The sequence below is a fragment of the Callorhinus ursinus genome, unplaced genomic scaffold, assembly GCF_003265705.2.
Source record: "Callorhinus ursinus isolate GAN/ISIS: 27379988/994484 unplaced genomic scaffold, GSC_fseal_2.0 scaffold7, whole genome shotgun sequence".
Lineage (NCBI taxonomy): Eukaryota > Metazoa > Chordata > Mammalia > Carnivora > Otariidae > Callorhinus > Callorhinus ursinus.
This window is the reverse complement of record NW_027397069.1, coordinates 50,709,387-50,722,253: the sequence shown is the minus strand read 5'-3', so window position 1 is coordinate 50,722,253 and position 12,867 is coordinate 50,709,387. Positions and strand designations below refer to the sequence as shown.

The 12,867-nt window shown below is 39.7% G+C and overlaps 1 protein-coding gene across 1 annotated transcript in view; it reads right to left on the bottom strand.

Annotated features, from left to right (window-relative positions):
- Positions 1-12,867, bottom strand: part of GTF2F2 (general transcription factor IIF subunit 2) — a 153,254-nt gene that overhangs the window by 131,304 nt on the left and 9,083 nt on the right. The window contains exon 2 of the mRNA XM_025875004.2: positions 9,679-9,752. Coding sequence (XP_025730789.1) covers positions 9,679-9,752 — 74 coding nt within the window. The remainder of the gene's footprint in view (positions 1-9,678; positions 9,753-12,867) is intronic.

The window sequence follows — 12,867 nt, the reverse complement described above, 5'->3', positions numbered from 1 at the left end:
GATGTGGGGCTTGATCCCAGGACTCTGGCACCATGACCTGAGTTGAAGGCAGACGCTTAATCGACTGAGCCACCCAGGCATCCCTAGCACATTCTTTCTAACATCAGTGAATGGCAGGCAGGAGTCAAGTGGTAAAGAGCCTCTTAGGCCAGACTAAGGAGTCCAGAATCTTAAACAGAATTGTTCCCGGCAGGACTTCTCAGTCTTTCACTTATTAAAATGCAATGCTGATTCTCTCTTTGTTGGGGAAGTACCTAGAACAGAAGTGAAGAAATTCTAAGATTTCCTATAAAAATATGCATTTCCAGCTTCTCTCAAAAGACTGGAAGATTTGGCAGCAATGCCCTCCCCTACCCCCTAATTCAGCATGACAACAATCCCTTTGACATGCACAGTCAGGCAATGAATTCACCGCAGTCCCTTCCCTATCACTCCTGGACCTGGTTTCTAGAGGCATTTAGTTTAGCTAACTTTCCCCAAACATAGGTGCTGCAGTCAAAACAAAGGCGAAGATGCAGAGAAGGTACTTCCAGAACATTTACTGAATTGGAATGAGGCTAATGCAAAAACCCACATAAAAAGTAATGAAGGCTTGAACCTGGTACTGGTAGAATGGAAGGAGGACTGTGTGGCAGGGTATCTGAGCTGTCAGAACGGACAGAAGCGGAAATGACTGCAAGGAGGCAGCAAGGGGGAAAGGACTGTTTAAAGATCATGCTGACATTTCCAGTCTGGGGGACTTGAAAATCACCCAGATGCAATTAGGGAACACAGGAGGGGATGACAACTTTATTTTCATGTATTTATTTATAACATCATCTTAGCTGGAATGATGAGATTGACAAACTCTGGATGAGTTCATTTTCCAGAATAAAAACTAGTCCTTGAACACTTAAGACTTATTTTAAAAGGATTACATATTCTTTTGTTTGGTGTATAAAAATGTATTAAGTATACATGACTTTTTGTTGTTCAATATTACCAATAAAATACATCCTCTCCATGATGACCTGTGGTTAAAATTATAAACATCAACTATTGTAAAACACAGTAATATCTTCAGAAATGAATGAAGCAAACATGTAGCTCATCCTTTCACTGAATGCCTCATAAGGCTGTGCCGTTAGTTTCTCCTTCATTACTCTGGGTCCATTTCTCAATACCCCACAGCTATTTCTTTAGACTCCAGCCCATTCCTCTTGCCTTTTTAAAAAATTAATCATTTGTCTTTCCTTTTTGTTATTTTTAAATACTTTAGATTTGACACCAATGGCAGGAGACTTTTCACTAATCACTGATCACCAATAAAACACCTCTTTTTCCAAGGTAAGAAAATCAACCAAATAATATGAAGTCTTTTAACTGTGTTCCAGGATTTTTTTTTAATTTTTTATTTAAATTCAATTTAATTAACATACACTGTATTATTAGTTTCAGAGATAGAATTCACTGATTCATCAGTTGCATACAATACCCAGTGCTTATTACTTCAAGTGTCATTTTTTTTTCTTAAGTTTTATTTAAGTACTTTTATACCCAATGTGGGGCTAGAACTCACAACCCCTGAGATCAAAAGTCACATGTTCTTCCATCTGAGCCAGCCAGGCATCCCTGGATTTGTTTGTGTTTTGTTTTTAATTCCTACTCATTCATCCGCTTTTTGAACAATTCAGCTCAAAAATCATTAGGTGAAGGCAAGCAAGGTAGGTATCTGCAGAATGGGTCGAGTAAGGTAAGCACAGCCCAAATGGCATGGAAAGCAAGTACCTGGGGCAGAAGGGGTAGCCTGGGGCAAGGTGTCTGAGCCCAGGAGGGTAAGGAGGGCATCCCCACAAAGGAATGGCTCAACAAGAACTGTGTTAGAACGAGCAGGGTCAGGACATCCACATGGGAAGAAAACCTGAAGCATGCTGTTGGGAGTCCTAGAGGGGTAAGTAGGCATGCGTATGAGGACTGGAGGGGATGACAATCTGAATGTGCTGAGGAGAGCATCCCTGTGGAGGACTGCAAAAGGCAGCAGCCTAATGGGGGCTGCTATAGCCCAAGCCAGGTGAGGAGGGTGTTCATACACTTGTGGGGAAGAGGGGGGTCTAACCAAATAAGAACAGAGGCCCGAACAAATAAGTGTATATTAAATATAACAGGAACCAGGTTCTTCACTTTCAGAAAAGAGGTCCAAACATTAAAAAGGGAGAAAACTGGAAACATTCAGGGGTGTTGGACTAGAATTGGATGTTGGTGTAAATTTATTATTTTCAAAATATATAAATATACAAATTAATATAGATGTAAATGTGTATGTATACATATACTCCCTAACTCTGCCCCTGGAAAGGGTCTGGGAGCAACAATGAGCACTTGTGGTATCCAGATCTTAGTTTCTAAATATTATTCTCCTCTAGAAAGAAGTCGGATCCATAGAAAAATGCGTAACTTCAGGCTCAGAAAGAAATATACAAGATGAGTCTAAACCTTTTTTCTATGACAAAAAGCAAGTGCTCAAAGAATGGCAAAGACAGGTCAGAAGGCCACAGGACTTACACTACTGAACTGTACACTGAGAAAAGGGTTAAGATGGTAAATTTTATACGTGTTTTTACCACAATAAAGAAAAAAAGGGGCAGGGGAACCAGCTTAGGAGAAGGTTCCAATGTCTATATTTTGGACAATTTGAACATCAGAATAAATGATGATAGTAACAAATTGTGACCCATTAACTAAAACTGGAATCCGTGAATTCATACTAACAAAAATAATAAAGTGGAAAATTTGATGAGGAATGGAATATATATATATATATATATTTTTTTTTAAAGATTTTATTTATTTATTTGAGAGAGAGAATGAGAGATAGAGAGCACGAGAGGGAAGAGGGTCAGAGGGAGAAGCAGACTCCCCGCTGAGCAGGGAGCCCGATGTGGGACTCGATCCCGGGACTCCAGGATCATGACCTGAGCCGAAGGCAGTCGCTTAACCAACTGAGCCACCCAGGCGCCCCTGGAATATATATTTTTTTAATATTTTATTTATTTGACAGAGAGAGACACAGTGAGAGAGGGAACACAAGCAGGAGGAGTGGGAGAGGGAGAAGCAAGCCTCCCGTGGAGCAGGGAGCCTGATGTGGGGCCCGATCCCAGGACTCTGGGATCATGACCTGAGCCAAAGGCAGATGCTTTACATCTGAGCCACTTAGGTGCCCCCAAGGAATGGAATATTTACACAGTCTCAAAGTACTGCCTGACAGAATACTTATTAATTACAAAGAAGAAAAGAGTAAATTTACAGTGAAAAAGCATAGAAGACTCTCCTTAATCAAGTAATCAAAGTTACCACCAGTAATGGGACAAAATGAAAAGATGCAAACCTTACTAGAATACAGTAGGAACCCAGCTTCACCTTCATTGATATTCTTGCCAAAGATGCATAACTCTATTCTAATCATGAAGAAACATCAAACTCAAATTTCCATAAAATAATGGAGAGTGTTGATACTTACACAGTATACAAGTCAAGGAAAGACTTCCAAATGTTCTAGATTTAAGGAAACTAAGAGACCTGACAACAGAATACAATTCAAGATTGTATACTGGATCCTTTTGCTATAAAACAGTTATGTGACAACTGCCAAACCTTGAATATAGTCTAAGGATTAGGTAGTACTATTTTATGTTAATCCACTGATTTGGAGGGATGTGCTCTGATTATGTAGGAGAATATCCTTTTTGTAGTAAAAAAGAAAAAAAAAAAGCCCTTTATACTGTTCTTCTAACTCTTCTGTAGCTTGAGAGTGTTTTAAAATAAAAGTATTAAATAATTTCAAAATGTGCCCAGGTTACTTCATTATTCCCTTACTAAAGATCTGAAATTATTACTAATTTTGCTCTATATCAATGCTGAAATGAATATCCTCAATCTTTGCATCACTAACTTATTACTTCCATGAGTTAAGTTCCATGGAAGTGCTGGGTCAAGAACATGAATATGTTATTATTAATATTTCTAGCCTTCTCATTATCCCACTCCCACTCTGCTGGATGAGTTTGTCTGTGTCTTTCTATAAGGGCAGCACCAAGAACTGAACAAACTACATTGTGAGCTAACTGGCAGAGAAAACAATGGGATTATTATTCTATTTTGTTCTGAGCAGTAATGTGTGTGTGAGTACATGTGACTGTGTAATGTATATATGTACGCATATATATGTTGCCAGGCTGGTCTTCACAAAGTTTGTGCTGACTTAAACTCATCAGTATAAGATTGTTCTAAATTTAGTCAACTTTATAACAGAAAAATTGTATCTTTTTGTTTGCACATTTATTATGACCTTGAATGTTACATGTGTTTAGAAATAAAGCTAGATATTAAGTCTCTGAGAAAAGCCTTACTAGTACAGACTGCATGACTGTCAGTAAAATATAGCATATATAAAGCATTTCAAAAACTGAAGTTTTCTGAGGCAGGATGGTGATGATGCAGAAAGGTTGTTTTTTTGTTTTGGGTTTTTTTTTTAAGATTTTATTTATTTATTTGAGAGAAAGGAGAGAGAGAGAGAGGGCATGAGCAGGGGCAAGGAACAGAGGAAGAGGGAGAAGCAGACTCCTTGCTGAGCAGGGAGCCCGACACGGGGCTCAAACCCAGGACCCCTGAGATAATCGACTGAGCCACCCAAGTGCCCCAGAAGGCTGGTTTTAAAACTTACACAACCTAGGGGAGTGTGGGGGGAAAAAAACCCAAAAAACTGAAACAACCTAAAGCAAAACTATAAGCTAACTAAAATGCAGTACCCATTAGATGTCCAAAGGGATAAAAATAATCCAAGTACAATGGTTTAGAAACATCACATAAGCTGCCTAAGAAAAATGGCACAAAACCAGCTGTTAAAAAAGGCTAGAGTCTTTTTTCAGGTGTAAACAGAACCAAATTTGGGGAAAGCTGCACTCCCAGCTGCATGTTTTCTCCCCTTCCTCTGCCTCTCTCAATTCCTCTACTCCACAGCCCTGTCTCTGCCAGAATGAACCACCACACCACATAGATCTTCCAAGCTTTGGGCCACCTGCACAGCAAGCTGCTGCTGCTTATCTTTGGGAGATGTGCCAGGGAAGGGAGGCCCATGCCCAAACCACATCAAACACAATGCTGGGCCAATGGTCTATACTGTGTAGTATGTGGCATGACTGTAGGTGAACACTACTGGCCATTTTATATGCATTAAACCCACCTCCTTTTATTAGTATTATTACTATTAATAGATGAAGAAACAGAGAGGGGAAGTAACATCTAAAATCACATAGATAGTAAGTGACAAAGGTCTGGACAAGTCCAGAGGTGAATGACTCCTGAGTCCATACTCATAACAGTAGGCCACACTAGCTTTTAAAAACCTTAGCTGTTTTCATGTTTTACCCAAATATACATTTTTTACCACACAGATAATACACAAACTGGTTAATCTGCCTCAAAGAATCAATAGTTGATTATGTATTTCCTAGCCTTAAAAATATCTGAAGATGGTTTCACCTGGTGTTCCTTAAATCTTCTCTCAACAGCCATAGTACCTTCATAATTTCCTCATAAGACACTGGGCTTTTTAGTTTTCTCATTATCCTAGTCTCACTCTACTAAAGGAACTTATTTGTCCATGTCTTTAAGTACAGCACTAAGAACTGAACATAATGTATGCACCATACACTAACTGGCAAAGAAAAGAGTGGGATTATCATCCCACTTCATTCTAAACAACAAACATCTATTAATGGAGTCTTTTGTTTATAGCCACATAACCCTGATGACTCATATTTAGCTTGAAATCAACTAAAATCTTGATAACCTGTCACATGCACTGAGAAGCCATTCCTCATCATCCCACACTTGCTTAACAGTGAATTTAGTAATTCAGTAAAAGGAATGAAAAATGGGGTCCCTGGCTGGCTCCATCAGAAGAGCATGCAACTTGATCTTGGGGTTGTGAGTTCCAGCTCCATGTTGGGTGTAGCTATTAGTAAAATAAATAAGCTTAAAAAAAAAAAAGGGAATGAAAACTAAATGAATTAATAGCACAAAAAAATAGACAGCCAGGAGACCTACTATGGAACAAGTTGTTTTTAAGCATTTCCATAGCAATCTTAGGGCGCTAATTATTATGAATCTGTTATCATTAAAAGGATCTAGATCTGTAAGACAAGACTAGGTATCATGTTAGGTAGAAAATCTGCTAGATCTTTTATCTAACATAAAAAATACATGCACACCTGACAACATTAAATGCAAACAGCTTACTGTCATGATCAGGATACTCTAGAGAGTGAAAGAGGGGATACTAATAATAACTGCACGGGGAAACATGTAAACTGGGACTGTTCAGGCAAACCTGGGGGGATGGCCACCCAATATTAGATGCAACCATGTAAACCATCTGCTTTAAATAAGGAAAAAAAAGGGCTTGAAATTTTCTATCCAGCAAAGGATGATAAAGAAAAACTGTGGCACACCCACCGCTGCTTATTTAGTATGCTGTCTTTATTCTACTTCAGGGATCAAAGGGCTTGCAGAGGTTTCCCTGAACCTCAGTGTTTAAGATTTGTTTATTTGACAGAGAGAGAGACAGCGAGAGAGGGAACAAAAGCAGGGGGAGTGGGAGAGGGAGAAGCAGGCTTCCTGCCAAGCAGGGAGCCCAATGCGGGGCCCGATCCCAGGATCCTGGGATCATGACCTGAGCGGAAGGCAGATGCTTAATGACTGAGCCACCCAGGCACCCCTACAAAGCATTTTAATAAATCCTAAGCTATTTCCTTTGTCTCATAAATACTCTATGGGTTGTGAGGCATTATTACCCACATTTTACAAACAAGAAAGCTAAGGCCAAACAACTTTCAAGAGACCCTTAGGACTAGACCCCAGGTCTGGAGCTCTAGTCTAGTTATTACATAAAACCACATGGTTCATCACTTAAATGCATTTTTCCTATAGTCTGCCTTTCTTCAGTGACATAGATTGCTGAGATTTTATCTTGATAGTGGCTCCCATTTTCAGTAAAACCAATTATAAGTCCAAAACAGAAAAAATAGGTAATTATCTACATTACAAAGGACTCCGTGTTAAAGAAAAAAGATCACAGATTTCAATTAAAAGTATGCAAAAGTGTGCATTCAATTTTTCTTTCAATAAAAGTACAACTCACAAAAAAATGTGATTTATCTACAATTTTCCAGAAACAGGTTCATTTTATAAAGTTAAATATACAAATAAATGACAACCATTTCTGTATTATGTCACAGGATTTATAAAAAATGCCTGCAAGGACGGGAAGAATGAAGGGGGGGAAATTGGAAGGGGAGATGAACCATGAGAGACAATGGACTCTGAAAAACAAACTGAGGGTTCTAGAGGGGAGGGGGGGGGAGGATGGGTTAGCCTGGTGATGGGTATTAAAGAGGGCACATTCTGCGTGGAGCCTTGTGTGTTATGCACAAACAATGAATCATGGAACACTACATCAAAAACTAATGATGTAATGTATGGTGATTAACATAACATAAAAAAAAAGAGTATATGGGACTAAAAAAAAAAAAAGGCCTGCAAAACAGGCAACTTTAGGGATAAGGAATCTAAACTCAAAAGATGAAGTGACCTATACAAAGTCTCACTGATCATAAGTGACAGAGCTGGAATGGAAACCTACTGGAGTTTTCTTACCATTCAAAGGCCTGAACTCAAGCCTGGTTCCGCTATTAATTGTGTAGTCATTTCTTGAGAAAGTAAGATATTACTTGCCCCTATCTAACTTTAGAATTTTGGATATAAAAGCATGCCTGTTTCCAGTCAATACCTTGTTAAAACAAAATGTAGGTAAGTCAGAACAAAGGTAAGTAAGAAAAAGAGCAAAGGGCGCCTGGGTGGCTCAGTCGTTAAGTGTCTGCCTTCGGCTCGGGTCACGATCCCAGGGTCCTGGGATCGAGTCCCGCATCGGGCTCCTTGCTCGACAGGGAGCCTGCTTCTCCCTCTCCCACTCCCCCTGCTTGTGTTCCCGCTCTCACTGTCTCTCTCTCTCTGTCAAATAAATAAATAAAATCTTAAAAAAAAAAAGAACTAGAAATACCTTAGGGTCAAATAACATGTACAGACTGAGAAGATGAGAAGGAACCAGCAACAGACTGAGAAGGCACAGTCTGCTAGGGAAGATAATCAATAGAGTGGGGTCCCAGAAGTGAAATGAAAAAAAAAAAAAGGGTTTAAGGACAGAAATGAATGACTGCAAAAAAGGACTATAAATCCTTTGCAGTGACTCCCACCAAGAGTGGAGTCTATTGCACGCCACTTGAATCTGGGCTTGGCTATGTGAGTTGCATCCTCAGTAGGACTTTGGCAACCATGATGCAAACACTTTCACCATCATGTGAATGAGCACGCTGGAGATGAAATACACATGACGGGACCTAGTGGCTCAGTCAGTTAAGCGTCTGCCTTCAGCTCAGGTCATGATCTCAGGGTCCTGGGATTGAGCCCCACATCGGGCTCCCCGCTCAGTGGGGAGCCTGCTTCTCTCTCTCTGCCTCTGCCTGCCACTCTCCGTTTGTACTCTCTCTCTCTGTGTCAAATAAATAAAAAATCTTAAAAAAAAAAAAACTACACACGTGGCCACTGCCCCAGCTGATAGCAAGCCAACTACTAGATACATGAGTGAGGCTATTCTAGCCAGGAAGACCAGCCAGATCAGCCCCAAATAGAACTGCCCCAAAGAAAAATAAGCAAATAAAATGGTTCTTGTTCTAAGCCACTAAATTTTGGAGTGATTTGTTATGAAGCAAAAGCTAACTGATAAAGACAGTGATGACAAAACTAAAGCTATTTTCAATGGAGTAGCAGGTATGAAAATCTGATTAGAGTTGGGTTAAGAATGAATGGACAGGGACGCCTGGGTGGCTCAGTCATTAAGCGTCTGCCTTCCGCTCGGGTCATGGTCCCAGGGTCCATGACCACATTGGGCTCCCTGCTTGGCGGGAAGCCTGTTTCTCCTCCCCCATTCTCCCTGCTTGTGTTCCCTCTCTTGCTGTGTCTCTGTCAAACAATTAAATAAAATCTTAAAAAACAAAAACAAAAAAATGAATGAATGGACAGAGTGGAATGCAAGGCTTCTGGCTGATACCAACTGAGCTCTGGAGGCTTCCCTTTCTAACAAGACCATTTCTTCAACCAGGAAACTACACCATTACACTGCTTACCAGGTGTTCCTTACACTTTTCCAATGCCCCCTACAGACAGACATGGTGGCACAATGGCAAAATCTTTCTACCAAAGCAATTAATGGGATGCATAACCAACCCAGCATACCGCCTCAGAAGATGTGGAGACAATGGAGGGATGAGGAAACTACATATTCTGTTGCTTCATGGCCAATAAGTTTTGCCAATAAATCTGACTTTATATTTACACCTATCACTACAGAGGGGGCTGTGTGTGTGCCTGCAGAGGGATCTATATGCGTATGCAGAAATACCCATGAGCACACATAACTCCTTAGAGCGCACCTAACCATCTCTTGACAAGTCTTGATTTGCTCATTACTTCTCATTTTCCAGGTACATTTTCTATCTGAAAAAGAATTGTTATTACATTTTAAAGCACTTATAAAATGTTCAAAAAACAGCTTTTTAAGATGTCAAAAATATAGAAATAACTTACTTGGCAATCCGCAGCTTCCCAACTTCACCTCTTCCAGGGGCTTTAGCCCATTGCTGTGACAAATATTTAGGAACCTAAAAAAATAAATAAAACACTAGTAAGACTATGTTTTAGATGCTAACTTCCTGAACATAAAATCATATACTGCTTCTATTTTACTTTCTGCCTATAGTAACTAATCATTAAGTATCACGCTCCCATTATACATTTTGCACTATAAGGGATACAAGAAAACATTTTAAATTTCAAAGAACTAGGGGCGCTTGGGTGGCTTAGTCGCTGAGCATCTGCCTTCGGCTCAAGTCATGATCTCAGGGTCCTGCAATCGAGCCCCGCATCGGGCTCCCTGTTCAGCGGGAAGCCTGCTTCTCCCTCTCCCATTCCCCCTGCTTGTGTTCCCTCTCTTGCTGTGTCTCTCTCTGTCAAATAAATAAATAAAATCTTTACAAAATAAATAAATAAATAAATAAATTTCAAAGAGCTTAAAGTCAATCAAGCTGGTGACACAATAACTAACACGTGTCAAATATCTTAACAAAACAAAGTGTTATGTTCCCAAATAAGTCCAATGAAAGTTCAGACATCAGAAAGGCTACCAGAAAAGTTTTCTCAGGAGTATAATATTCTAACATATTATTTAGAGATACCACCAAGTTTAAGATGATTTCAAAAGTTAAATTTTATTGTAAGATAACTCTGACCAATGATAAAGGGTCTGCTGAAATAAATGATTAAATATCACAGCTAACATTTATATAATACTACTTTCCTGACACTGTTATAAGCAGTTTCCATATATTTACACATTTAATCCTCACGTCTCTATGAGGTAGGTACTGTTAATTACCCTCATTTTACAAATTATGAATCTGGGATACCCGGGGATTATATAATTTAGCCAAGATTATAAATTTGTAAATGATGGAGCCAGGATTCAAACCCAGTCAGTGTGGGTAACTAGATACATATAGTCAGAAGGGTTTTAATTCCCAAAAGAGAATATATGCTGAATCACTACTATTTCTTCTAAGAGGCAGTATGAACTGTGGAATCAGCACACACCTTCAAGGTTAGCCTATTGTGAGGAATGAGATACCACAGATAAAGCATGAAGCATAATACCTCACATAAGGCAAGTACTCAATGAATGTCAGGTGTCACTACTATTTCCCTCAGCAATCTTGGAATAACATGAACATGAGTGTAGAACTGAGAGCTTCCAAAGCTGTAAAGAAAAAAAACATTCTATTTACCAAGATTTCATTTGCAAAAAAGAACCACTTGATTATCAAGTGGCATTGCTTTGTTTAGCTATAGTAAAAATTCACGAACTAAAGGTTTAAAAAAATTCTAATGGTATTTCTTCAATTACATATGCATTCTTTACACCAAAATTATTGAACACTAGTCATATTCCCTAATAAAGCCCATAGGAGAAAGATGGTGTCTTTTCTTCATCACATTCCAAGTTACTGGTTCAAATGAGTCCTTTACATATATAGACCCATTAAGACTTTCTCCCTTTCAGTAAGGGTATCCCTTCCATAATTTTGTATTTCAAGCAATCACACTAACCACTAACTTCCTGGCTCTCTCCTCAGTACTTCAACAGTTTTTTCCACCCCTTCAAATCACTGACTCTTAACATCTCTGCCCTTTTCCCAAGCTGTGTATGTCCTGTCTTCACAATCATTCCCTTGCCCCTACCTCCTTCATCATGCTGGCCTGGCAGAACCTTAATCCCGATTAAAGCCCATCTCTACTGCTACTTAATTAATTAGTTTGATTTCATTTTGTTACTTCTCCACACTGGACCTGAGCAGCTGGAGAAAAATTCACAGGGATGCTAACTAGTCTCACTTGAAATATATGGCTACCAACATCAAGTAAGCCCTTCACAAGATGCTTGGCAATTGAACTCCATCTCCCTGGTCAATTCATTCCCCCGCTACAGCTGAGTCACAAGTTCTCTTCACTTCTCAAGCCAACAGCACCTCTCCCTCCCTTCTCCTTCGGTGGTGCTACCCTGACTTCTCTTCAAACTAGGGAAAGGATCAAAAGAGAACCTCTACAGCTACCATGCAGCCACAGCTAAGGCCTTTCACTCTGACTTCCTCTTTGAACAATGGTCAATCTCTCCACTGTGCACTTAATTTCTTCCCCTGTAGTCTAATCAAGGACATCTTTCCTTCAATTCTACCATTTTTCTCCTCTCTCCTCTCTACTTAGTCATCCCCCCATCAGAATGATGACCATGATGATAACTGCTAACACTAGAGTGCTTACTACATGTGGCAGAACACTTTTAAGATGGCCCCCAATGATTCTCACCTCCTGATATTCACACCCTTGTGTAATCGCCTCTCCTTGAGTGAGAAGGGGATCTGTGACTTGCTTCTCATCAATACAACATGGCAAAGGTGATGGGATGTTACTCCCCTTCCCTTTTGGCTAGGATTCTTTTATTTATTTATATTTTTTGGCTATAAAATTTGTCCAGGTCTTTTTTTTTAAGTGGGTTCCACACCCAACATAGGGCTTGAACTCACAACCCTGAGATCAAGAGTCAACTGCTCTACCGACTGAGCCAGCCAGGCACCCATTTTCTTTCTCTTTTTTTTAAGTTTTTATTTTCATTACCCAGTGCTCATCACAAGTGCACTCCTTAATCCCCATCACCTATTTCACTTATCCCCCCATTCACCTCCCCTCTGGAAACCATGAGTTTGTTCTCTGTAGTTAAGAGTCTGTTTCTTGGTTTATCTCTCTTCCCCCACCTGTGCTCATTTGTTTTGTTTTTTAAATTCCACATATGACTCATATTGTGTGGTATTCGTCTTTCTCTGACATATTTCACTTAGCATAACACCCTCTAGCTCTATCCATGTCGTTGCAAATGGCAAGACTTCATTCTTTTTTGTGGCTGAATAACATTCCACTGCGTGTGTGCCCACATGTGCGCATGTGTGTACCTCATCTTCTTTATCCATTCATCAATCAGTAGGCACTTGGGCTGCTTCCATATCTTAGTTATTATAAATAACGCTACTATAAACATAGGGGTGCATATACCCCTCTGAATTAGTGTTTTTGCATTGTTTGGGTAAATACCAGTAGTGTGATTGCTGGCTCATCAGGTAGTTCTATTTTTAACTTTTTGAGGAACCTCCATGCTGTTTTCCAAGTGGC